Here is a 26753-nt window from a genome sequence, read left to right as displayed (position 1 = left end):
ATCAATAATTACTTAGAGGTTGTTGCACTCTCTTCTTAAAGCCAAAGGCCTGACCCCCAAAGATTTACAGTACAGGGCCCACGGTCATTAAACACCTTATGTGTTAAAGAATGCATTCAAACATGTGGTACCATTCTGTTTGTCACTTTGTACAGTCTCAGGTTTAAAGTTTATTGAACTGAGCCAGTTGGACAAGTGTTAATTATTGTGATTTTTGGGCAACAAGTCTTACCTCATTGAACTAAAAAAAATGATGGTCTATGATTTCATCTCCTACAGGCGACAAACACGCCCATCAATGACAACAATAACCCTGATTGTAAAGTTGGCTGGCTTGTTTTATAGCACACAGTCACAATCAGAGCTGTGTGTTGAAGGCCTCTGCCCAGTCTTCATCTGTGTTAGGTTTAAAGGTCAAGGCAACAGGAAGTGGCTAAGTGGCCTATGAAGGGGCTGGGCACCGCCGTCGCCAGGCAGCATGACTATATGACACATGGCTCTGGGCTCACCATGCCTAATGAAACACATCCAACACTAGGTGATTACTGGGGGCCGCTGTGTACAAGTGTCTGAGTGTGCATTTGTGTATATATACACACACAAACACACACACACACACATATATATATATATATAGAGATAAAGAGAGAGAGAGTTACCTAGCGAGTGAGCGGCGGTTGTTTTGGAGCTGAAGAATCGTCCCAGTCCCAAGTCTCCTAGTTTCACTACTCCTGTGGCTGTGATGAATACATTGGCTGGTTTGATATCTGGAGAGAAGTGAGGAAAGGATACATGATGATTGGTTGCATACAAAAATCAACAGATGATCAAAAACAACAAAAAGTACACGTTCCAGTGTGTTTAAGATGAATTTAGGAAAGTTTGGTTTTTGGTCTTTGCTCAGGACACATTATTGTGTTACATGCATTAATGTATTACTGAAAATAATTATTTCAGATAACGTGGGCGTTAGCAAACCGTTTCTGTTGCTTTTTCTTAAGTAATGTTAATGTGACACGCACCGGCCTTTGAAATTTACTGCTCCAATATAATTGTAAGCGGCTTTTGAATAGGCGGTCTCTGCTAAGTGGTCATTAAAACCCAGAGCTCAGGGTTCATTAGTGTCCCAGTGCCCTAATCAGAGTCAGCCCAACGGAAGTACACCACCTGTAGCTGAGTGAGAGAGTGAGTGAGGTGTGTGTGTGTGTGTGTGTGCCTATACACATGAATCCAGGACTTGATTTGACTGGGCCCTACTGAAAGCATGTGTGCCCATAAACACTGTGTTCTCTGGTCTATGTGTTGTTTAACAACTACACTCAAGCCGTCTGTCATATGCAACAAGGTTGTTCACGATGAAGAAAACTCACTGACTGTTCCATTTTTATCCATTTTTTAATTTTTATTTTAAGGACTTACGAGAAGTGTTGTTTTGTGTTGTTAACTAAGAATTGGACGGCAGGAAAGCAGCAGTATACAGGAAATTATTTTCTCATCTTGCAGACATTCACTGCAATCCAACTTAGTATGCTATTAAAAATTAACTTGCTATGGCTTAAAACTTGTTTGAGACAGATAATCCATCACAACTCAACACCTCAAGTTTTGCTATTGTATGGTAATGCAGTTGTGAGTAAATACTGTTTTGATAACTGTCCTTGTTTTTGGTACATTCAGAACCACATCTCATCTCATCTGAGTCTTTTGTTGAAGTCAAGTGACCATTGGACAACGGGACCAGTCCGAGATGAGCTGCAGGAAGATTCTCGCCAGTCCCTTGTTCAAAGAAAGTCAAGACACATCTTGTCTGGGATAAAAATTCTGCATATATGATAATGTTAGTGCGATCGTACAGTGTGCTACTCCGTATGAACTCTTACATCTACGTGCTACTCTGACATCATGACTCAAATTACTCAGTCACTATAAAATGTCTCCTGACAAAACTTAATCCAGGATTGGTGACTGCAATGGAGTTCATTTAAAGTCTGTGTAAGTTCATCTTCACACCATACTGAAATGAAACAAACAAAAGCGAGCTTTAATGTGAAGAGAATGTGCTTTCAAGGGCTAATGTGTAAACAGTGTGTAATTACTCATATGCTTTGAGACATTATTCACATAATTAATTCTATATCTCTGTGGTTTGCTCAAACTTCGTGCTCTGAAAAAGTAACCACTGGTTTTATGCTACTGCTTTTCTTGGTAACCTGTCACAACATTAACAGGGGGTGAGAAAAGATATGTAAGCAGTTGCAGCATTTGTACAAATCTCTCCAACAACTGTGTACCTTCCATTAGTACTCAAACTTTTCAAACCATCCCATTTGGCTCAATTTATCTGTGAGCACAAACTTATCCAGATTGAAGAGGTTTTATAGATTCTGTTATACCAAAAATAAAGAAATAAGTCAAATATGTGTGTTTGTGTATGTTTGTGTGTGTTCATCAAAGCTACCTCTGTGCATGACTCGCCGGGAGTGCATGTGTTCGAGTGCACTGCAGAGCTGGACAAAGTACTTCCACACTGTTCTCTCTGGGATAAGCCTCCTCTGCTTCTTAAAGTGCTGTAAAGTGAACAAACACACAAAATCAAAAAAAAATCAAAGCAACATTAGCATACCTTAAAGAGCGAACAAATAAAATATAATAGGAATGTGAAAAAGGGTCTTGTGTGGCACGGAATACAATTTAAAGATGGTAGCTAAGTGTTTATGTCTGTGTGTGTTTATACAGCATCCATACCCAGATTTAGTCCTGAGCTCTGACTCCACTGTTAATGGAAGCCAGACCACTCTCCTCTCTGTCTGTCCCTTACCTAACCAAGCTCTGTCTCATTTTCTCTATGGCAGACAATGGAAAGCACATGCATTCTCATGAGCAGAAAGAAATTTGTGGTACCTTCCAAAACTTTCCCATCTGGCACACAGCTCTTTTGTTAGGTACAGTACAGCTTGGCTGTGTGTGGCTCCAGTTGTTTTAAGTTTATTTATTTTGAAGGGCTGAGTGAGTTGTTCTGGATCATCAAGAGTGTGTTCTATATTTAAATAAACCACAACAATGACAGAGCCTCATGTTAAGCATAATGGCTTATTAATCCACAGTGACAATAATTAACAAGTGATGATAGGAAGTCCACCTCAGACAGCAAAGGGCAAGACTAAGAGCATGTGAGAAGTCTGGCTACCAGCAGTATTTTATAGGATGTCTTCATGGTTTGCAAAAAGAAAATCCAGGACTTTAGCCACCTTGGATGACAATCCTGCACATGACAATTTTAATTTAAGCAATTAGCAGAGACTCGTACGTAGACAAAGTTACAGTAAGAGCAACAGTGCAATAAGTGAACAGGTGTTAACAGGGAAGTAACTAGCTAAATCAGACCTTAAACATTAATTAAGTACAGAAGGAACATCTTTCACAATAATTTATGTTGTATGGTTTGTACTGTAGGCATGGACATTTTGCATACCATCTGTACATTCATATTTATGCATCTCTAATGGCTTACAATCTAGGTGATCTGCCTCTGTGAGCTGCTGGTGCATCAGTCATGAATTTTGACAAATGACAATAACGTGCCACAAACAGCAAATCTAAATTTGCAAAGAAGAGCAGTGGTCACAAGCACGCTCTCACCACCACGACTCAGTTATTACTTTTATTTTTTCTATTATATATCTGTGTCTGCATGTATGTGTGTATGCAGAAAGTGTGTATGATTGTGTATTCTGAAAGAACGTCCTACTTTACCTGTTCCGAACTATCCCATCTTAACATGGCTACAATATTTATGACACTACATTAGGGTTGCATAGTAGGAAGTAGGTTTATCTACTATAGAAATAGAATAACCTGTAGTCTCTGGTAATGTCAGAGGTCAAGGAGAAGAAAGAACAGGACTGTTAGACTTATTGGTCCATAGCATGACGAAACAATGTAAGCAAGCAAGAAAGAACAAGAGAAAAGAAAGAGACAGAGAGGGAGACCGCAAACAGTGGAAGAAAGGAAACGCAAAGGCTGTAGGTGATAGTGAGAGATACAGAAAATGGAGGAAGTTGTGAGAGAAAGAGAGGGATGGAGATAGATAGATGTAGAGAGGGACGGATAGACCTTGGCCTACATCCAAATAAAGCCTTAGTGAGAAGCCATTCTTCCCTTGCCCTCCCATTTCCATATCAGAGGACTGTTTGATGTCAATGGGGGAGCACATAGACGCCCACCAACACCACCACCACCCTCTCCTCCATGCCTTTAATAGCAAACACTGCACATGCAATATTCTGTAAGTGCATGCAAATCAAGGACCATTTGATTTCATTTGAATTCTGAGATGGTCAGAGAGAGAGAGAGAGAATGAGGGAGGGAGAGAGAAAGGAGGAGAAAGCGGCGTGGAGGACGAGAAATCAAAAAGAATAAAAAATGTTAAATTCATGCATGGGGTTGGGGGGGGGGGTTCTGTTTTACATATGGCACACTGTATGAATGTGTTTACTTCACATTAAGGCCCGAGGGGTGGGGGGGCTAATCCATGGCACGCACCTCTGGACTGCCACTGTTACGTTAGAAAAACAAATCATTTAGAGCGGTGCACGAGACAAATGTTAGTGAGGAGAGGCGTGCTCTTGTGTGTAAGACTGTACGTTGTAACCTGCCATAAGGAGATGACGAGTCAGAATGCTCTCAGCATCCTCGGGTAGCTTAGCTAAGCCAGCAGTGGTGCTCAGTGGTTTGCTATTTTACCTCTTCAGGCTGCCGTGATACGTCTTTGTCAAGTGTATCTCTGAACATTTGCGTGAGTGTTTCTATGGTAGTGTCTGCACATTTTTTGCTTACACTAACCATATGTATGTATTCAGTGTGTGTGTGTGTGTGTGTGTGTGCGAGAGAGAGGACTGGATATATATCACTGGTGTGTGTGCTGAGCCTGCCATGTTCACTCTCTTGTACCGCTAATCCTCGCCTCTCCTAATTTGCTGTGTTGAACTGTGCGGATGTGGAGCTGCTGAGTATGACTGCAAACAGCTTGTCGAGCTGTGCCGATACAACGCTGCGGCATCATTTATGCATGGGAGAAGACCAGGCTTTATACATGCACACCACTAATTTGCTATACTGGCAGATTTTTAGAATAACTGGGGGTTTGGTCTAACTCAAAGACGAATAACAGGGGAGCCTGGGATGTAATCGCTACCACTTTTGAACAACCTTATTCCTTCTTTTGTTCAAATTTCAACATCACCACCCCGCAGAAAACCTTGTTTAAGGTTTAAGACATGGTCTATGTGATAAATGCATGTGCCTCAAAGCTCACACATTATGTACTTTTATTCTAGCATACATTTGCTTCTATTTTGAGCCAGTGTTCATTTTCTTGGTTTGAACCACTAAAATTATTGAATCTCTTTTCTGGAAATCTGGACAAGATGAAAAGCTAAGCAGAGTTTTTGAATGACACATGGAAAATATATCACTATACAAAAAAAACCCAAAACAATTAAAACCTCAAGTTTCCCCCGAATCCTTCATTAAAATATTACCACAAATGATAGCTTTTGTTGCACGTGCTTCACTTCAAGATTCAATATGTAAGATATGAAGAAAAAGATTAAAGCCAGATAAGTTATGCTCGGAATTTGCTCAAATACCCCCTACAAACATCGCATGCTGAGACTTTATAACCATTAATCATTGCTTCATTTTTAACAACTTCCCTTAGACAGTCTAGGCAAATGTCAACACAGGGAACTGGGATTAAAAGGAGGTTGCAGGAGGCCTTTTATTAGTTGGTTTTTGGTTTCAGAATGGAATGGATGATTCAGATTGACTCAATGTCCAGGTAGTCAAAACTCTGTAACAACCACAAACCACAGACCTCCTGCCACCAGGCCACGTCAGTAGTTTGATGCTTCCATGCTAGTGTCCCTTTGATGCCAAATGTATGAGTATGTGTTATATCAGATATATACACCAGATTTTCCCTTTGTAATAAAAAAAATAAAAAAATGGATTCATGTGACAAACCAAGACACTGTATATTTTTATTTTTGAGTCTGTGTCCTTTCAGGCTTCTGTGGTTGAGTGTTACTTGAAGTATTTCATGACTGTATGAAAAAAAAAACTGAGCTTCTAGCAGTCTGGGCAACAGTGTTCGCTTGTGGGTTTGTTGTTGTGGAGACTTCCGTACCTTGATCATACGTGAGAGGTCCCCTGCATCTGCTAGCTCCAGGACTATGTTCAGCTCATTGTCCTCAATAAAAGACGCATGGTACTTTATCACATTGGGGTGGTTCAATTGCTGTGGGCGAGAGAAAAAAAAAAAGGACAGAAATGTGTGACAGAAAGAAAAAGCGAACAGAAGACATGTTGGTGACACTTGCTTCCATGGTCACACTACCTAATCCAAAAGTGAAAAGTCCTTGAAGAACCTACAGACAGTGGCATCTTCTTACAAACTTGTTATACAATTTATATCAAAACAACCCTATCATCTGATAAATAACAGAGGTTCATGTCATGAGCTGTGCGATCCTCTGTACTTTACCACCAATTAAAACAAAACAGTTGAATCCATATTTGGAATCCATATTTAGTAAGTGTGGACCTAATGAGACGGTTTTGTCCTCCAGTGTGACAAAGCTGGGTGACATGTCACAACAACCTCTCTGTCTGTGATGACAACAACCCATGTGTGAGACACACACACGCATGCACACACACACGTACACACACACACACACACACACACACACACACACACACACATACGCCTGACAGGCTGACATGGCTGGCAGTCAGAAAAACAAGCATCCCAGGCTCATCTCTGGCTGAGATTGCTTACTGTTGGTTGGTCAATAAGGCAGGAACAGCATTCCCTGTAGTAAACAAAAAGTCTCTATCCATCCAGAGCAAGAAGGGAAAAGGGGGAGGGAGGAAGGGAGGCGCAATGAAGGGAAAGAAACAAATGACACAGTGACACAGACAAGCAAGAGGAATGATGGAGACAGGGCGGGGTGAAGAGGTAGGAAAGGAGAACAAAGGTGGAGAAAAAAAAAAAAAAAAAAAAAAAGAGCCCGAGAGAGATAAGGTGAGCAGAGCTAGAGAAAGGGGCGAGGGAGAAGGGAGAGATGGTGATACGTGGAGAGCTGGAGACATGGAGCTGTGTGGCGTGGCAATGTCGAGGAGGGGAGGTGGGGGGGGAGTGGTGGTGGTGGGCGATGCGAGCAGACGGAGCAGTGTGACACGCGTCCTCCACTCGGCTCCGCTCTGCTTTCTCTGCTGTGATTAAAGAAATGTTCATGCTCCGGATGATGCCGAGAAGAGGGGAAAGGAGAGCACAGTACAGTACACTACGCAACACTACACTCTCCACTCCATCTCTGCATCTTTCCACAATCCCTTTTCTCATTCGTTCTCTCTTTCCCTTCCTCATGTCTCCATCTTTCCTTCTCCCTCCCTTGTCCTCTCTTGCCAGATGTATTTTTGGCTCAGAGTGGCAGTTCGGCACAGCTCCACACTGTAGCACAGCCAGGGAGTGATGACAAGTCCCCCCCCCCCCCACCACCACCACTACTACACCCGCCCCAACCCAGTCCTCTACCACAAATTGAACCTCAGGCGGAGGATACAGAGAAGTAAAGAGATATGTTCACATGCAGATGTTTATATAAATGATGGATGTGAGCCTACCGCAACACAACACTCATTCATTGGGAAATATCACAGAGAGTCTTGCATGATTATGTAATTACATACCCATGTGTGTAATTACTTAATCATGCAAGACCCTACGTGATAGATTTGATGAGTTGATAATGTGTTTCAAAGAAGAAGGAGAAGACGATACTGACTAATGCAATCTGATGGTAGAAAATGAACCGCGATAATAAATTAGGTTATAGTGTGTTTAGAAAGGGAATTACATGCTCGGGGAAACACAGCTGGTAAGAATATGATCAACAATTGCTGTAAAAAGACAGATTTGGACTTTGGCTGACAAAGATTAAGTAAAAGCAGCTCATCCATCACCAGCATGACATACTGATGTTCCAATTCACTCAATAAAAAAAAATGTAGTATGTGTGCAATTGTGTGTTGTTTGTCCACCAGAAGAGAAACTAAATATGTACTGAACTTGTAAAAAAGGATATGTTGCTCATAAAGAGACCTAAAGATTAAAGTGAATTTATAGTGTGTGTATCAGGTTAAATGAAGCTGGCCGCTGCCAGGTCTGTCTTGTCAGTAAACTACTGGTATAATATAATCAGATGCAGAACGCAGACATGCAGACACGCGCGCGCACACACACACACACACACACACACACACATACATTTGTACAGAAATGCATAACGGACAAACACAGAGAAGCCAACACAGAGACATTATTACAGCTTTTCACTGCTGATTAGGGTTGATCATTAATCTTCAGAAAACAACCCAGGCTTGTTAGTAACCACAAGTGAGAGGAGTACACAGCTGTGGGATTTCAAGAATGGTGAAACTGGCAGATTGGCAGGGAACAGGCTATTTCTGCAACCAACATTCCTATCAGTGAGGATTTAGACAAAAGGGCCAAGTGAGAAGTGAGATTCTCAAGTTGAAATCATCATGCCAGAACAGGAAAATACAGATGAATGAGCAGACACAAACACAGACAGACAAACAAACAAGCAGACTGTTGAAAGGCTATGACTGAACGTGTGTGTGTGTGTGTGTGTGTGTGTGTGTGTGTGTGTGTGTGTGTGTGTGTGTGTGTGTGATCATGCGCCAGTATGTGTGTCATTCCAGTTGGTCCATGCCAGTGTGCCTCTCATTATTCTGATTTGGCTGTGTCTCCTGTTGGCCTGTCTAGTGGGGGATAAGGCAGAAGGACTGTCTCTCTCACACTCAGCCCATTATTATCAGGCTGGCTGGGCAGCGCAGGGCCGGGGCATAACTTCCATGTTCACTAGCAATCAGCTTACAGGATGAAAAGAAGGCAACATAAAGCTCTGAGGCAGGGAGATGAGCAAGGGTAGGGAAAAGAGGTGGGATGGGTGGAAGGACACAATAAGAACAAGGTAGAATAATGTTAAAAAAAAGAGATCAAGAAGGAACAAGCAGTAGCGAAAGGACACAGAAGAAAAAGGTATGAAGGAAGGTATGAGGATGCATTTAATTAGAGAGAAATAAAGGAAATTTGGGGGCTGGAAGTGTAGTCACCTGGCAGAATGTGACATTTAACCCTGCCCTGACCCCCATTAGGAGGTCAGAGATACAGATCCAGAAGAACCCCGCTGTCTTGTGCCATTAAGTCAATGATCTGCTACTCAGATTACAGCTCTCTACAGAGTCTCGTCTGCATCTGAGTATCGTTGTCTTTGATTGGCCCAAAGAGCCCCGGGAGATTCACTGATGTGTTTGAAACAAACTAATTGGTTCTGTTTTCTTTCCCTAATGTGTATGTGTGAGTGTGTGTGTGTCTGTGTACAAACTGCCTGCAGTGCACACACATGCGCAGAGAGGTTTCATATATGGAGGAAAACACTGCCAGGAATGCATGAAGGCGCACACACACACACACAATCAAACCACAAACACACACACACACAATCAAACCACAAACACACACTACTGACACTGATCTAGGATCTTGCAGACAGGGGGAGATATTGAAGCTGTCATTAGTTTGTTCATTAGTATTTGAGAGCGATCCAGCTGACACGTGTTTATGGCAGTTTGATAAATGAAACCACTTCATTGTGGGGTGGAGAGGATAAAGCAAGAATGAGTAAAGGGAGGAGGTAACACATCAAGAGACACATGGGGGAGGCTGCTAAATTTCCATGCTGATGCACTGTTGCCTGCTCTATCCATTACAAAAAGATATTTAAAAAAAACAAAAAACAATAGTTTTGGCATTAAAAAAAAGCCTGGAGGGGTATAACGCTGGTGAACCCCTGCGAACACACACACACACACACAGACACACACGAGGAGACAGTAATACATGTACTGTACAGTCACACACATACTCATTCATATTCTCACTGGCGTACACAAACACCCCCTCTGCATTCAGTACTATACAAGAAAGCGTGTACACACACACACACACGCGCACACACACACACACACGTACACACGTACACACACATGTGCCCACACACCAACACACAAATCCAAGCCGTCTGGTGCAGATCAATTGTTTTCCTGTGGTGGAAGGTCTCAGCTGAAGCACCTTAAGAGAACAGAGCACAACGCATGACGCCGTCTCCCTCTTCTCTGGTTCTTTACCTTAAGGAGATCTATCTCTTTGATGCAATCTTGCCGAGCTTTGGCATCCATCAAGTCGAATATCTATCAAGAGATCAAAAGGGGAGAGAGGGGGGAGAGAGGGGGAGAAAGAGAGTGAGAGAGAGGACAGAGAGGAGTGTTATGACATTTTCAAAAAAAAATGGTAAGATGGAGAGATGGAGAGAAAATGGGGAAAATACTAAACAGAAAACATGGTTGCTGTTATCTGGAGGGTGTCGTTGGAGTGACTACAGGTGTTTCACATCTGAGTAACACACACATATTCTTGTGTAAGGTGTGTGTGAGGTGTGTATGAGTGTGCATGCTAAACCAGAGCATCATCCTCCTACTAGTGTGTGTATGTCAGTGAATGTGCATGTATATGTGTGTGTGTGCACATTCAGCAAGAGAACTGAGTCATACTGTGAAGGTAGCTAACCCTACACAGTCATGTTGCATGTTTAAGTGCCTGAACGTGCCACGAGAATTTGGCAATTGTTTTACTTAAAAGACAGATTTAACAATGTCTTATCTGAATTCTTGCATCTTATCTCAGAACTTTCTTTCATTTTTCGGTACACCGACATGATATTTATTTCTGATTTACCATGATTTGAGGTCCATTCACAGTGTTTAATTGCCTGTAAATGTGAGTATATTTGGCTGTCTCTTTGTGTTGGCCTTGTGACAGACATAAGACGATAAAGAGAGATGAAAAAGTGAAATGTTGAACTATTCTTGTTGCTGAGTATACTGGCTATCCAAACTGTCTTACCTGGACTTTCTTCAGGGCCACTGACGTGTTGTCTAACAGGTACCTTGCCCGGTACACCTCACTGAACTGGCCACGTCCAATTTTCTTCTCAATCTGGAAGTTTGCCAGCGAATTATGGCCCATATCTGGTTGTAATGGTTTCTAAAAGAAGAAGAAAAAAAAAACAACAACAACAACTCTGTTAACATTTGAGCACACACGCGCTTGTTCACCCAGCATATACTCTCAAACAAATGATTTACAGACATTTTGCAGGAACCACACAGTTACCATTGAAAGGCAACTATCTCCACATTAGTAAAAGGAAATGATGAGGGCTGATGGATGCGGGTGAAACTGTGGTGAGGCCCCAGTTTCTGTAGTTTGCTTTGCTAAGAGGCTGCTCTAGGCTGCTGATGATTTGACTGGCATTAGACTGGTGTGTCATGCTGTGAGAGGTCTTGGCGAATGTGCACACGATTAACTGCTGCACCACATCACCTCACTAAAGCCTGTAGATGGAGCAAAGTACTTATTTTCTTGTTATTTACATAGCTACCCAGAGAGCACCCGGAGGTGTGGGACTGTTTTTTTTTCTAATCAAATCAAAAGTGTGAACTCACAAGTAGCAAGTAAGCATGTTACCTGATTTTACAGGCAGCAGGATAGAATAATGCTTTTTATATTTTTTGGTGGATTTATAATGTTCCTATGTTATAAATCAAACTTTGTAATTACACCTTACATCTATGAGGCGGGCAAATGAATCACCTTTGGCTTCATGGGTGCTGTGGCTAAAACAGTACTCTGACCTCCCTGAAGGGGAGGTGAAAAAACTATTTCCCTACAGGGATGGATAAAATACACTATTACATAAATGCAGGCATTTTATCATTCTATCAGACTTGGTTTTTAAGTTCACAAGAATCCAGAGTCTTCAGTCTGCCAAGTTAAATCACTGACAGCCTGGCACCAGGCCACAGTACAGCCACAGACTCGCCTCTCCTCTCCACACGATTAGCTGTGCAGGCTGAGACGCTTACCTTCCACAATTAAAAAAAAAAAAAAAAAGACTCAGAAATAAACCAGAATGAGCCCTTCGGATATGATGTGTGAAAAAAAAGCACAGAGCAGGCTACTTGACCTTTCCAGCCTTTGGTAAACTTGTACAAGGCGTCGGCAGGAGCAAACAGAAGGTGACAGATATCAGAATGCCACATGTCACCAGCGCTTCTGCCAATGTGGCGGTGGGAGCAGCTTAGGGGCAAGCGGCTTAGGACAGAGGAGAAGAAGACGAGCAGGGGGAGAAGGTCAAAAATGAGTCTCCTAAGCACTAACACACACAAGAAGTAAGTGACATCACACTCACGGTATCTCTGTCAAACTACAAAACACAAATGAAGCAGTCAGCATGAGCAGACTATACAGGATTCCCTCAACTGCCAAGTCACTACAAAGGAAGACTTTAATTCAGTGAGAATGATCAATTAAAGCCACCCAAAACAACTGCAACTGCAACTTTTTCTCAATATTGATCAATCTGATGACTATCTTTTAAATTAACCAACTAAATGTTCAGATCACAATTTCAAAAGGCCATGGTAGCATCTCTCAAATGGATTGTTTGGTCCAGTCAACAGTGGTAAACACAAAGCTACTTACTTCATTTGCTCTGATATAAAACAAAGAAAAGCAGTGAATGCTTCTATTTGAGCTGCTGAATTTGAATTGCTTCAGCATTAGTTTAATAACTATGAAGTCATAATTTATTCAAGAAGAAAGTGCGTCTGTAAACTGATCAAACTCATAGACTGGCAAAAATTAACCTACAGTTTTATTAACAAAGACACACACACGCACACACACAGTGAAGAAAAGCACTAATTGTTCATCCTGGCGTGGGTTCATCGTTTTTTTAAAGTTTAAAGTTGACAGCCAAAGAAGAAGAGGCGTGAGCCAATTATGTGCCCTGTCCAATTAACACTTGACACCATTGAGGTGTGTGCATTTTTCAGCATGACACCACCATCATCCCGAGCTGTCTGAGAATCACTCTGACAGAGGGCATGACACACCGCTCCACAACCCATTGTTTGACAATATGGCAGCTCTACAAAACTACTACAGCTCTCTGCTAATAGGTACTGCTGAACGTTTAACAATAGCAACGCATTGTTCGGCAAACTTGCATGAACAAGGTGTGTCACATTGAAAGTGTGGCCGTGTTGTGCAATGACTCGTCATAATTGTGACAGAAGCATTTGCGCAAGGACGCAGGATGGACAGTTCGAGGTGTATATGTGAGAGAGAGAGAGAGGCAGAGAGAGAGGCAGAGGGAGGAGAGGAGAGAGAGAGCGAGAGAGGACAAGAGGGCATTGCTTTCATTCGCTGCGTGGTAGCTTGACAAATGTTAGCATGAGCCTCTAAAGCGCTGTGACAACCGCCTGCTGAGAGCACAGTCTTGCTAATGTGTCCTGGCATGCCAGCCCCGTAATCACACATTTACATATGCAATGACCTACATTTGCATGTCAGATCGCACACTGTCCGGCATGATTAACAGTGGGCACCTCCCCATGTGGAGTCGCCCTGGGTGGCAGCAGAGGCCGTGCGAGGGCGGAAGAGAGGGCTGGAGGGAGGGCGGCTTTTTTGGCAGCCAAGGGGCCGGGCTGCCAGGCAGGATTATGTCAGCCAGCGGCCCCGGCATTAGACACTTCATTAGAGCTAATCTGTTTAGCAGTGGGCAGTGTATGTAAACTTCACAGGCCATTTGCGGCACCTCTTCGCCCCCTGGCCTGGCCTTCAAAGGGCAGCCAGGCCAAAGCTGAGTGACAGGCCGTCTCATCTGCCGCACACGGGTGTCACACAATCAGGAGCTCCCAGCTGAAACACAAGGCCCCAACAAACACACACACACACACATACATAGGGGGAAGTCACAGAGGAATGACCCTGAATGACGCAGGGGTCAGTGTCTGAACAAAAATAGGAGGAGGGGGGTTATACAGACTACTGCCTGTGAGGATCTAAACTTGATTGGTCATGTGTATGTTAAATGTGATGGTAGAGCCCAAAGATGGTGGGCTGCATGCAGTGGACCTCTCAGAAGAACAAGTCTTGTGTGTGTATACAATGGATCTTTGGGGGGGGCATAATAAATAAAAAAACAAACAAATAAAATACAAAAACAATAAAAACCTCTAACATTGGCCAATATAAATGACAATACAGGGTCCCATGTCAAATGATCACTTACTCCGAGCCTATAATAATACGTAAAGGCAGACACAAAGAAACAATTGTACAGCGTTCCTCCAGTTGACTACATTCTGAACTTCATAATACACACTTTCTTCATCTTTTTCTTGACTTACATTTCTGTGCTGTACCATGTGGCGCGCTTACATCTTTTCACTCACGTCATTCTGCTTGGTGATGGGGACAAGCTGCAGGGGATGGAGATTAAGTGGCAGCCGTGCAAGGTATTATGGGTAACGTCTGTGAGGGACAGCGTGTCTTGGGTATAAAGGTGACATACAACCGCCATGGGCAACTCACTAGCAGGGGGATTGAAAGAGCGAGAGAGAAAGAAAGAGAGAGAGAGAGAGAGAGAGAAGAGGAGAGCGAGAGACAGAGGGAGAGCAGACAGACAGCTCATCGGAGAAAGTGTGATTCGGGCTGCCCAATAATGACACCATTGCCAAACACAACTGACAAGACACATGGAGGGTGGAAGAAGGAATGTGGAAGACAGGGAGAGGGAGAGAGAGTGAGAGAGAGGGGGGGGAGAAGACAAGCAGCAGAGGGGAGAGGGTGTGATGTGACAGCCCAGCAGTGCCAACGGCTGCCACAGAAAGGCCAGCGGCGGCAGAGAGGTGCTGTCTCCCATAGAGAGAGACAGGGAGGGATGCAGAAACAGAGAGAGAGGGATACGTCCACACTAAGCCGGCTAAATTCAAAATTGCATCCCTCTATTTTGGCACACTGAACCAGCATTTTAGACACCTGAAACCTGAGCTTTTTTTTAAAAAAGAAAAAGTGTCCCCAAGTTAAATCTCAAGTCTGGGGGCCACGAATTTTGGTGTGAATGCGGAAAATTAGATTAGCCAACAGTAGAAAAATGAGAGGAAAAGAGGAAAGAAAAGATGCAAAATCACAAGTTCTAAGGGTCGCAGGCTAGATGCAACAATGCGCTTCATGGTTCCTTTAACACCTAGGCCAGATGTCAGATGAGTTTGTAGTGACCATCATTCGGAGCAGTATCCTAGGACGAACTCATTAACAGATGAGATGTCAGACAAAAACTAAAAAAATGTACAGAAATCAATCTTGAGCTATGCCTCCGCTGAATAACTGCGCTGTCTTCCACACTGCTAGCCTCTTTTTTGCCAGCCGAAACATGAAAAAGAAGAGAGTGTGTATCTTGTATTGTTTCCGTACTGTTCCAGCATTTTAGTTTAAATGGTGATCTCCTCGAAAATTACCACAAAACTCTTGTGTCATGGACAGGAATTGACGAAATTAGTCTGATTACTGTGAATTGTAGTCTCCAAGAGAGAGGCAGGGAGGGATGCAAGGAGAGGAGAGAGGAGAGAGCAACTGGCAGACAAGGGAGCCTGACTTCCACCCTCACCAGTCACCTGCCCCCTTGAGCACGGCACCATGCAATATTCATCCTCAGCCAGTCAGCCAGTGAACCAGCCAGGCAGTCAAACCGGCAGGATTCACCCCAAAGGTGCTTCTCGTTCTTCTCCTCTCAATCTGCTCCACAACCGCACCGCCTTGTCTCAGCGCTTACAGACAGATCCGTGTCTGTCAAACTCTGCAGTGACTATCAAAATCTGATCTGAGGGGGCCTCCTCACCAACCCTCCCACTCACTCAAAGAGCAAATGCGCCATTAAAAATGCACATCTTACCAGCTCATCTCGTTTACCTAATGCATATGCATCATACCTCCGGGACCAAGAGGAATGATATTGCAAGCGATACAGAATATTCTTCATCAGATATACAATTCAGATTTCTTCAGGAGGAGGCTGGTGGGTCCCCCCCTCCCGTGCTGCCGTGCAAATTGAACCTTGGGAAAGTGTGAAAGAGATACAGGACTTGTTGAAAGACACCCATCTGGATGCTGGTTAGACAGGCATCTACATACTCTTAACTGACTCGCTCTCCATCTCCCACTTAATGTGAAATCAGTTCAGACGTGCTTTGTGAGAGTGAAAAAAACATGACGCAACACAGAAAGTTCACTGTGCTACCAATAACCTGAGCACAAAAGGCTGGCCCGGAATTAACAGTGATGTAAACTGCTAGAAATAGATTGAAAAACAGAGAGAGAAATCATTAAGCCTGCACAATAACACATAATCAACTGTTGGGAGATCAGTGGAAGATCCAGCGTCTGTGTGTAGATGCGTGGGGGGTGCGGGGGGGTGTTGCCTAAGTGAAATTAATCATTAGAGCTTTATCTGACTTTCTTCTGTGTGCAGCCCAATTTATCCTTAATTTTGCAATTACACATCTTAGGATAAATTAACCCCCTAGGTAATTCCAGTGTTAATGTTGCAGTGCCCTTGCATACACAAGAAAAACAACAACAGGCCTATTTTTAGTGTTGTTTATTTCTAAAAAAAAAAAAAAAAAAAATTACTCTGGGGCATATGGATGATCCTCTTTGTTTAAAGTCTATTCAATAGTTATGGAGGCAAAAACATCCTTCTGGAAAGAAATCAATGGGCCTGATGTTGGAGGGCGGTATTAAACTCCAACAATGACCAGATCTGCACAGAGCAAACCTGAGTTGTATCGAACCAAGAGAGGCACGCAGGGAGGCCAGGCTCTGCCAGCCTCCAGAGCTCTGATCAATAGAAACAACTCAACATTCATCCACTGCTGTCTATCTCACACACAGGCTACAGTGGTCTGAAGGATGCTCAGACTGAAAGCAAAAGTTGATTGACGCAGGGAAAAGGGGGTAATGCTGAATATTTACAGTTCAAAATGTGAAGGAGGTCGGTTAATATGCTGGTAATGAATGAATGAATGGCTCATATCATCATAAATTATTAAATACTTCTCCCATGTCAATTAATCCAGAGGGAAACAATTTGCAATGCTACAATCCTTATTAAATTTAACAAAATCGCTCACCATGATAGAGTAAAATGTGACATGAAACCCTTAGCAACAGGGGTGAAACATATGGAAGAAAATCTTAGTATGTGTTCAAGTGTGTGCCTGTGTGTAAACTCTACCTGGGGTTGAAAGACTGGCACGGCTGCTTGCTGTCCTTGTGGCTGCGTGTCCATATCCATGGTGTTAGGAGCTTGATCCTTTGCACCTCTGAGAATCAAACAAACACAAAAAAGAACTTCTGGTTAGCCGAACCAACGTTGACCAACAAAATACTTCCCATTAACTCCTTTAAAACGCTAAATTCTACAATGCCGTTTCACAACAAAACATAATAACCTCAAATCAACTGGACAACTGTTCTCTCTGTTGTTCAGTACCAAACTATTGAGTGCTGGTTGCTGCCAGAGTGTCGTGTTTCAGCAGAACTGGATCCCACGTCATGCCTGTGGATTTGATACTCTTTGTCTGGGTCCTTCTCAAGTTGCAGCATGGAGAGAGCTACAGAAGGCAGAAATATGTATCTGAACAAAGCAGAGATAATGCCAATGTGTGTATTCCTTGGCATTTCTCCAAGGAACATTTCATGGGAATAACTGGTTATACCGGCAATCAGGCAGTTCCACTTAATTTTTTGAGAAAATATAGGTCACATGGAGGTGAGTATGGTGCATTTGGGTGTTTGCTGCTGTTCCGTATAAATGCATGTTCTGGCTTGCAGCCTGGAAGCAAGTTAATTGCATAAGATACTCCACCACCAGTTGCTTACCACACTTAAAACAGACAGTGCCATGATATGAAATGTTACCTGAATGAATAATTTACACAAATCTTTGGGGGGAAAAAAAAAAAAGCATGATGCAAAAATGTTATTCACACATGCAAATAGCTTATGATTCCACTCAACTCATGTATGTGGAAAGATTTTTGACAGATGCTCTAGGATTAGTTGCAGTGCGCACTGTAACACACACACACACACACACACACACACGGTTATAAAGCCTAAAAATGAATCTCCAATTTACACAAGATACAATGCATGCATAACATCAACCGTGTATCATCCAGAAGTAAAAGCATGTGAGACGAGGGACATGTATTCAACATACAAGTGCACATGATTACATACACATGCATGTGCAAACACACTAAGTACTTGGGGAGAAAATGGATGTACCTAATGCTGGAAACTATTAACAAGTGGAAACCATCAACAGAAACCTTTTTTATTTTTTTTTAAAGTCAGATTTTGCATATTCAGAGAGTAAGGGGAAAAAAAGGATGGGTAAGATTACTACCATTGGTCTACCAATATAGATTCCAGTGTAGGGATTTGGGATTTTGCCTTATTTACATGTATACTGTACATGTGGACAAACACAGGAAAGTTACACACAAAAGGAAAGAGACACAACACACTTCACAGTGGGACATTTGCATGTTTTTCCGCTGGAGTGAAGGCCGTCTGTCTGCAGATCTGTCAGTCTGTCATTTGTGCATTACTAACCGTCTCTCTATCTGTGTCGCCTCAAACCTCCCCGGCCAATTAAAACTCCCCTGGTACAATGGAGAGGAGAATGGCACAGAGGAGCTGTCTGTCTGCTGATGTCGTCAGTCCCATTCACTAAAGGCTAATCATACTAATTAGACATCTGCCAAATACATACATATAAATGCATGGCACTATAAGTGGATGTTTGTGTGTGTGTGTGTTGGGGGGCTTAAATATGTGTATATGAGAAGAGTATGTGTGCGGGTGAGGCGTGTATTTTGCAAATGCTGTGGTTGTTTATTTTAGATTAGTTTAGGTTTCCGGGGGTTCGCTGGCCTTCATGTGAGCTTTGAAGATCATGAAAATAAGTGTTTGCACAACACTGTTTCTCCTGGGATTGCATTGACTACATTGGGAATATTATTTTCTGAAATTTACATTAAAAGCTTGTTTCAAACAATCAATTCTAATGAAAAAAAAAAAAAAGGTTTGCAAATAATAAGGATTTAAAAGCACGCACCACTGGAGGCAAAAGAGCAAACTAGAAAAACATTGTTAAATGTCCAATCCTGAAGCTTTTGATTCTTATTTTTAACTTAATAAACCGACTAAAGAAAATGAACTGTTGAAAGCTAACTATTGCCATGGCTTGTGTAAATGTACAAATGACACCATACACCACCAACAAGAAATCTTCACTGCATCCACATTGTCCAGAAACAAGCTGCCTTTTTTGAAAAAGCAATAATTTAATAATATAAATAACTACTTGACTACTACACATATAAACAATGGCCCCATACTCAGCACTTTAGTAGTCTGTTTTATCCACACAATCACCATAACATTTAAAACATAATCTCATTAATGAGTTTATTTTATGAAGTTAACAAAAGGTATTACATGTCAAAAATGGATCTAAGATTATTCATCTTCCCGTTACATGAGTGGTTGGCTCTTTAATGCATTGAGGAAAATAATGACATAAAAATCAGATTTTTTTCTCATTAGCATGCAGATCTATGCAAAGTTTGATTTCATCACTTATTCTATCGGGGGCCCGTGACCTCAACTTGAAACTTGTATTACGTGCTGTTCTTGAATTAAGTATGTTCACAAGACTGACTACCACAAACAGACAGCTGGATTACAATACACTGACCCACATGCATGGTGACAGGATAATTATAAATCATAACCAGGCTTATTGTGGAGGATTGTTATCAAATTGTTATGATTATGCAAATTGTTAAAAAAATTTTGATATATTGACAGTGATGGTGGTCAAATATGTATCATAATAGTCACTGAAATGAAGAAAAGTGACATTCAAAAATTAGTAAAATAAATATGTAGTTGCGGCTTTAATATTTGTGCCTGTGTTTAAATTTGGCTTCAAGCCCTGTTCAGGAATCTGGAAACACCCTGGATATGAATGCAGATTTTAATAACAGGTGAAAATAGGACCTATTAGACAGAAGCTGACTGGATGGCTGACGAGCTGGTTGTCGTGGCATTTTGATTTCAGTGTCACGGGGGACTTAACAAGTCATCCACCCAGGCGGCCTCCCTGCCTCTCGTAGTGATGCTTTGCACTTCAGTCTTGTGTTTAGTTAGATTGGGGCTGGCACCCTTACTCCTCTCCCTAACCCTCTTGTGTTTTGCGACTGTATACTTGTCAAAATAACCAGGGGGCATCTGAGCTCCCTGACGTTCTTTCGCCGCCCACATCCCACGTTAACGAGATCAATTAAGACTGCCATGTTAGATTAACACACACCAGGCAACGGCGCAATTAACGAAGCTAACTCAATCAAACCGAGCAAGGTCACACTCTCGGGGCTCCCATTCCCACACAGTTTAAGTGGTAATGTGCAACCAAGCAAAGCCTTGTCCTCGTGACTGGATGAGTCAAAAACACAAAGTTTCATCATGTGAAGCTCAGATCTACCAAATCTCTCTCTTCCTAAACCCTGCGCCGTTTCTCTCAATGTCTGTGATCCACCCGAGGCCCCGCTATCATCACCGGAAGGAATCTTTGACTTCCAAAACATTTGGTAGGAACAAACAGCAGTGGAAACTTAAGTTAGCTGTCTGCCTTTCTGTTATGGGGACAAAAAATGGTGGCAGGCTGGCTATGACTTTAGCAGCAGCTAAAAGCTAAATCCCCTAACTATTCATAGATGCATGTCAGAGATTAGTTCAGAGCTATGGTCTGAGACAGCTGCAAATATACAACAGGATAGACCTGTGTTTAGAGTGTGGTAGAGAATCAATACATGGTAAATATGTGGACCAACAATATGTTCAAAATGTGCACCTAAAATCATAATAAGACTCATGTTTTAGTGCCTTTGGTGTCATCTCACAGCTGTGAAGTGACAATCGTCGACTGTCAAACTATTGTATTGTACCTTAAAACTAAAAAAAAGTCCAAATTATCCACAGCCTCTCATTAATTCTATTACAGTTAGGCTGTCAGGTGTGAATACATAATTCCTTTGCAGATAAAAATTGGCGAGATCTACTGTATATTGGTGAGTGAGCGAGCAAGAACACCATTTATCTCTCTGACAAAGTGATGGTTGTTTTTCTGTCGAGAAAAGTGGGAGAGAAAAAAAACAAAAAAACTTTCCCAACCAGACCACCAACCACTCAGTGTAAACAAACACTGTTTTCTGACTGTGTTCCATCTAATGTGAGACTCCAGCCTGACATCCTCACAGCAGGCCCAATCACACATAGGTAATTATATGATAGAGGAGGGAAGGGAGAAACAGAGTGAGGCAGAAAAAGAGGAAGAAAGAAAAGCATATTAACAAGACTATTCAGCAGTTTTCTGTGAATAGACCTCTTTGTTCTCACACTTCCAGCACACACCTTATTTGTTCATTTTGCTCACTTGAGACGTGTCTCGATCTTGCCCTCTTCAGATCATACTCATCTCAGATCTGTGATTTGATTTTTGCTCAACGGTCATGCTTCACCCGCTGTACTCTGCAAAACTCTTTGCCTTCTGCTCAGACTTTGGTAAGAGAGTCACTTTAGGCTCTAGTTCCCCTGATGGACATGAAATGCTGGCTTCAATCAAAAATCCAACGGTAATTAACTTTGGAGCGCTCTCTACAAAACCACAGAAGATATTATATGTAACCCCCGATGTAAAGTTAAATCTCTTAGAATCAAATCTCTTTTGGAGCATTTCTGCCTGACAAACGGCCGACTGTCTCCGCTTGTTACAGTCAGGCTACAATGGTGCCACCTAAGTGCTTCTGTACAACCAAGTGTGCCAACCACACTACTGGTCAAAACATTTTTTTTTTTTTTTTTTAAAAAGGGACCATTCATCTTCTGATTAATTCAATGTTCTCCTTGATTCCACAGCAGATATGCACAAAAAAGGCAGATTCTCCCAACGGCACCACGCCACATTTTTTAGTTAAACTCACAGTTTGACCTACTACGCCACAGAACTGTTTGTCTTCATCTTTTTCCCCCTTTACAGAAATGCAGAGCTTTCTGCTCAACCGTTAAAAGTTGCTCTAAAATAATGTGTACAAGTTGGCTTTTCACGACGCCGACAACAAGCCGTCCATTTGTGTGATATGTATGCATATGATATCTTCAGTCAACTGGGGCGAAATGGAGCAGGAGAAGGCAAAAGTGAGAAGGGCACAGCGGGGATAGAGTAGGACAGAGTGGGACAGATGCAGAACTGAGAAAAATGCCAGGAGAGGGGGAAAAAAAAAGCTTGTTAGCAGTGATGTGTTCATGGTCCTGTGAGAGACGGTGCACCACAGAAGTTGGCACTGGCTTTAGCTCCTCTTTAATCCCCATTTCCTCCCTTCTGCATTATTCATTTAAAGCAGGAGTTGAGGAAAAACAGAGAGGGAGCCGATTATAAAAAAGGTGGATCAAGGCAAACCGGAACTGGGGGGGAAGCGAAGGGGAAGAGTCCCAGAATTAAGCGGTCCCAAAGAGAAAGAGTGCTAAATCAGCTCTCAGTCCTAGGACAATAAATATGAACACAGACTGATGAGCTTGGGATTGAGCAGAAGAGAAAAGAGAAGGGCAAAAAAGGAGGTTGGGGGGGTGTTAAAAAGGAGAGAGGAAAAATATAATGTGACACTATCCGGCCTGGGTGTAGGATGTGAGGGAATCAAAGGCACCTTTGAGGAGCCAGAAGACGACAGTGAAAGTGCTAGAAGAGTGGTGTCCATGATTACAAGAAGTGGAGAAATCTTTGAGTCTGTGCGCATGAAAGCCCACCCCAGGCCTCGTCTGAAAGCCCTGCTTGACTAACACTGATGATACAGAAAGAGAGAAAAAAAATAAAGAAGAAGAGAGAGGAAGAGAACCACTAATGATGGAGGGGTCCGGATACTACAGAAGCAGCTCACTCTCCAATTCATTTTAATCACTATTCAAAATCATTAGCCCAAATATGCGAGCGCTCGTGTTCGTTGGACCACGAGCCACAGAGAGTGGGAGAGGAGCAACTACACCTCAGCATGTGAGCCAGTCTTTGAGGTCTTTGAGAAAGACGGTCCAAGACGTGATGGAATAGAAAATGAAGAGAGGAAACTTTATTGTCCCTCAATCTAAAAGAAAAAAAGCACAACATGTGCAGATGAAGGCAGAGACCTTTTGAATACAGGCTTTGCAAAGCCAGCCAAGCACTACAGAGTCAAATCATTTCGACTTTTCCGGTCCCCAAATCCGGCTACAAAAGCAGAAAGTTAATCAGGGAGCAACTCGGCATGAGGGTATTACAGAATCTCAAACAGTCGGACAAAGGACCCAAACAACAACACTGATATCAAACAGGATTCATTTTTCAACAGGCAGAACACGGCTGGATTCATTGGTTTGTGCATGTCCTGTGTCTGTGTGTGCGGACGGTGGAATGTACAAATCAAAAATGTATTTTTGCAGTATCCAGTGTTTGAGTCTAAAAAAACATCAGCCAACAACATTGCTACTGGTGTAACCTAAACTGTAAACACAGAAAATAAGCAAAGACTGGCAGACATGTGTACCTTTAATTAGCTAAAACTGGTTCAACCTTAACATTTCAATGTTAAGGTTTGTGTGCATAGATGTGTTTACGAGTTATATTTGATATAAAAGTATATATAAATGTGTGTATGTTTGAACAGCCCAGACCTTCACCCTCTCCCTCGTGGAGGGAGCACAGCGAAATGATAAAAAAGGGAATTAAGACAAAGAAAACCGCTGAGGTCCATAGGGACTCTACAAGGCCAGTGATCCATAATGCTGCTTTCTAACTATTTATAGGCCTCCTTTACATTTTTCACTTTCAAATTTTTATAGGCTAATGATTATTTTACTGCAGAAGTAAATAGCACAGCACAAATAACCCGGGCTTCATGTGAGGCCTAAATTGATTTATTCCACCAACAATCCAAAAATAACTAGCGCAGTGCTCTGCTCCGGTGTGTACATTTCACCTACTGCAGCCTCTAGAAAACACATCTGCGTTATCATTTGACCTTCCACGAGCCAGTATTCCCATTAACAACATTGGACTCTGCTCTGTCTTCATCTGTGCGTGTGTGTGTGTCTGCCTGCACGTGCACACCTGCACATTTGTATCCCCTCCTATCTCTGTTTTCCTTTAGCATTTTCAGCCTCTATGTATACTAAAGATGTCCAGCATTGAGAAAAGAACTGAAGCACATGCAGGTGTCAGCCCCTCTCCTCCCCTTTTCTCCTCTTCCTTTCGCTCTCGTCCTCGTCCTCCCCACCTCCTCCCCTCTCGTGCTCCTCTGTGCTCTGTTGCTCCTGTGTGTTGTCGACACGAGCTGGCACGTGGCTAAAAGCCCGGGCCACCTCACTGCTCTATTGTCCTGCCCACTCCACAGCAGCACTGACGACTCTCTTGTGGCGAGGGGCCTTTTGTTGCCAGCCTGTCACTTCAGCAGGTGCCTTACAGCAAAAGGCAGGAGCCAGCCAGCCAGCCAAGCTCGCGCCGCTTCGTTAGTGCAACACACCGTTTGATGTGCTCATTTCATCAACCGGAGACGGCAGCCAAGGTGGATGCTAATAATCACTTGAAAAACAAAAACATTCCACTCAAGCTTGTAAAAGATAAACTCCAATTTCAATGATAAAAGAAGAGTGACAGACAGCCATAGTACTAGTAAAAAAAAAGACCGTCAGCCACATTACCCCTCTCTCTTTTTAACTCAATACCATCCAACCCCCCCCTTTCCTAGGTGAAACCAATTCATACTGTCAATCACAGAGAATAAACAAAGTATATTGACAAATTGCTGACTGTGTAAGGAAAGACAAAATCGTGTGGGCAAAGTATGCAAAAACAGAGCTGCATTTAAGACAGCTGTGTGATCCCTCAGAAACCAGCTTAGTGTGAGAAGGAGCAGACTGTGTGAAGGAGAGAACCCCCCCAGGCGTTCAGGAGAGGGGACCCTGGGGGGTTTGGGCTATGCTTGCACACCCTCGCTACATTCACAGCCCTTCAAAATGCCATATCACCATCACACCTCAGTTAAAATAGAAACTGAATGCATAATATGTGAACGAAAATCAAGAGCACTTAATTTAGACTGGCTGATCTAGCTGCTAGTGATGCGGAGCAAAGCTTTTAGGACGTTTGAGGGACTTTAATCATGGTTGTAGATCTAAATCCAGGCTGCAATGGTTTCAGAGTAGAATTACGGCTGTTAAGTGCACTTTTATAGAGGAAATCTTTGAGACTGTTAACATATAGTTTAACGTCAGCACTGAGAGAACTAAAATGTATCTTATTTAGGGCGGTCTCTTTTCATTACAAATGGATCTGTCGGTTATTTTCTTGATTAATCAATGAATTATTTGGTCCGTTATCAGAAAACGAGGAAAATATCCTTTACATCCTCAAATCCAATGTGAGATAATCAAATGTCTCATTTTGTCCAACAATCAGTCCAAAAGAAAGAAAATCCTGCATTTACTATGGCGTAAAACCCCAAAAAAGTAACTGAGTCTCGTGCCTGAGCCATCAAATATATGTATTAAGCAATATAATCAACTAGTAATCAACAAATAGATGACTGACTTGCCTTTTTTACTTTGTGTGGTCACAGTAAGGGCAGTTCACACGAGGAACTTTAATGTGGAAAATGCCTCAGTAGTTCAAACTGTTCTGGTTGAGTCACCACATCACTGTAAAGCACGGTATATTTCAACTCTTCTACATTGAAGTACCTTCACACCGTAAGCTACCAGACAACAACTAGATAAAAGTAGAGCAAATAAATACTTATGTGTGTGACTATTTAGTTATTGGGTTAGTTATTTAGTTAAAGCAGCTATGTTGGGTATTTTTTAAAGGAGCACACCTCTCAGTTCATTTGAACCTTTGAACCAAATATCCACACCCAGATTTGCACACCACAGCATGACGATGATCCCGAGGCTTACGGTTGCGTTAGGGCCCTGCGGCAACAACTGATGGTCTTTCACAATGCAAAAACAGAGCATTGCACAGCATAGCAGAGCTTCCAGTGCTCCAGGACCAATAAAGGCCTTGTTTGTTAGCCATGTCACTTACTGACCACCGAATTAGCTTCATCACCTCTGGCACCAGGATATCGGATGTGACATTCTGTACCACAGGGCCGGGGCTCTGTTTTTTGTCTGCAAGACTAGAGGGCTTATAGTAAAAAATAAAAAATAAAAAAAAAGGAAAAGAAATTTTAAAAAAATGGGGACAAATGAGGGAATTTCATGAAAAATAAAATAAGGGAATGCCAAGCTCACTTTTTTGTTCTGTTCTAAATAAAGGATTGTGTTACACAGCATTTCCAGCAAGAGTCTGGTCTTCATCAGTACAGCTGTGTCTTCAGAGGTCTAACCTCGTGATCACTCTTACAGGAATCAACAGATGAGAGCTTCATCAAGGCAGCGTTCTGAAATTACATTGCCCTTCTTTGTCCTCTATTAATATCTATGAAGGAAGAGATGACGCTGCAAAGAATGAGGCAGCTTGATTTGACCCATGTGAACTAAAAACCTGCACAAAAGCAAACAACATATGATGTGGGACCATAGTAAAAACCATTAC

At 42.4% G+C, this 26753-nt stretch overlaps 1 protein-coding gene across 1 annotated transcript in view; it reads right to left on the bottom strand.

Moving 5' to 3' along the window:
- nek7 (NIMA-related kinase 7) overlaps positions 1-26753 on the bottom strand; it is a 57600-nt gene that overhangs the window by 19463 nt on the left and 11384 nt on the right. Inside the window, exons 2-7 of the mRNA XM_010734450.3 lie at positions 17292-17379; positions 11054-11194; positions 10279-10341; positions 6188-6298; positions 2459-2567; positions 660-767 (exon numbers count right to left, since the gene is read on the bottom strand). Of these exons, the coding sequence (XP_010732752.1) occupies positions 660-767; positions 2459-2567; positions 6188-6298; positions 10279-10341; positions 11054-11194; positions 17292-17351 (592 nt within the window). The 5' untranslated portion in view covers positions 17352-17379. The remainder of the gene's footprint in view (positions 1-659; positions 768-2458; positions 2568-6187; positions 6299-10278; positions 10342-11053; positions 11195-17291; positions 17380-26753) is intronic.

The sequence above is a fragment of the Larimichthys crocea genome, chromosome XVII (genome assembly GCF_000972845.2).
Source record: "Larimichthys crocea isolate SSNF chromosome XVII, L_crocea_2.0, whole genome shotgun sequence".
NCBI classification, from domain to species: domain Eukaryota; kingdom Metazoa; phylum Chordata; class Actinopteri; family Sciaenidae; genus Larimichthys; species Larimichthys crocea.
The sequence above is the reverse complement of the archived record's forward strand: the minus strand, read 5'-3'. Positions and strand labels throughout refer to the sequence as shown.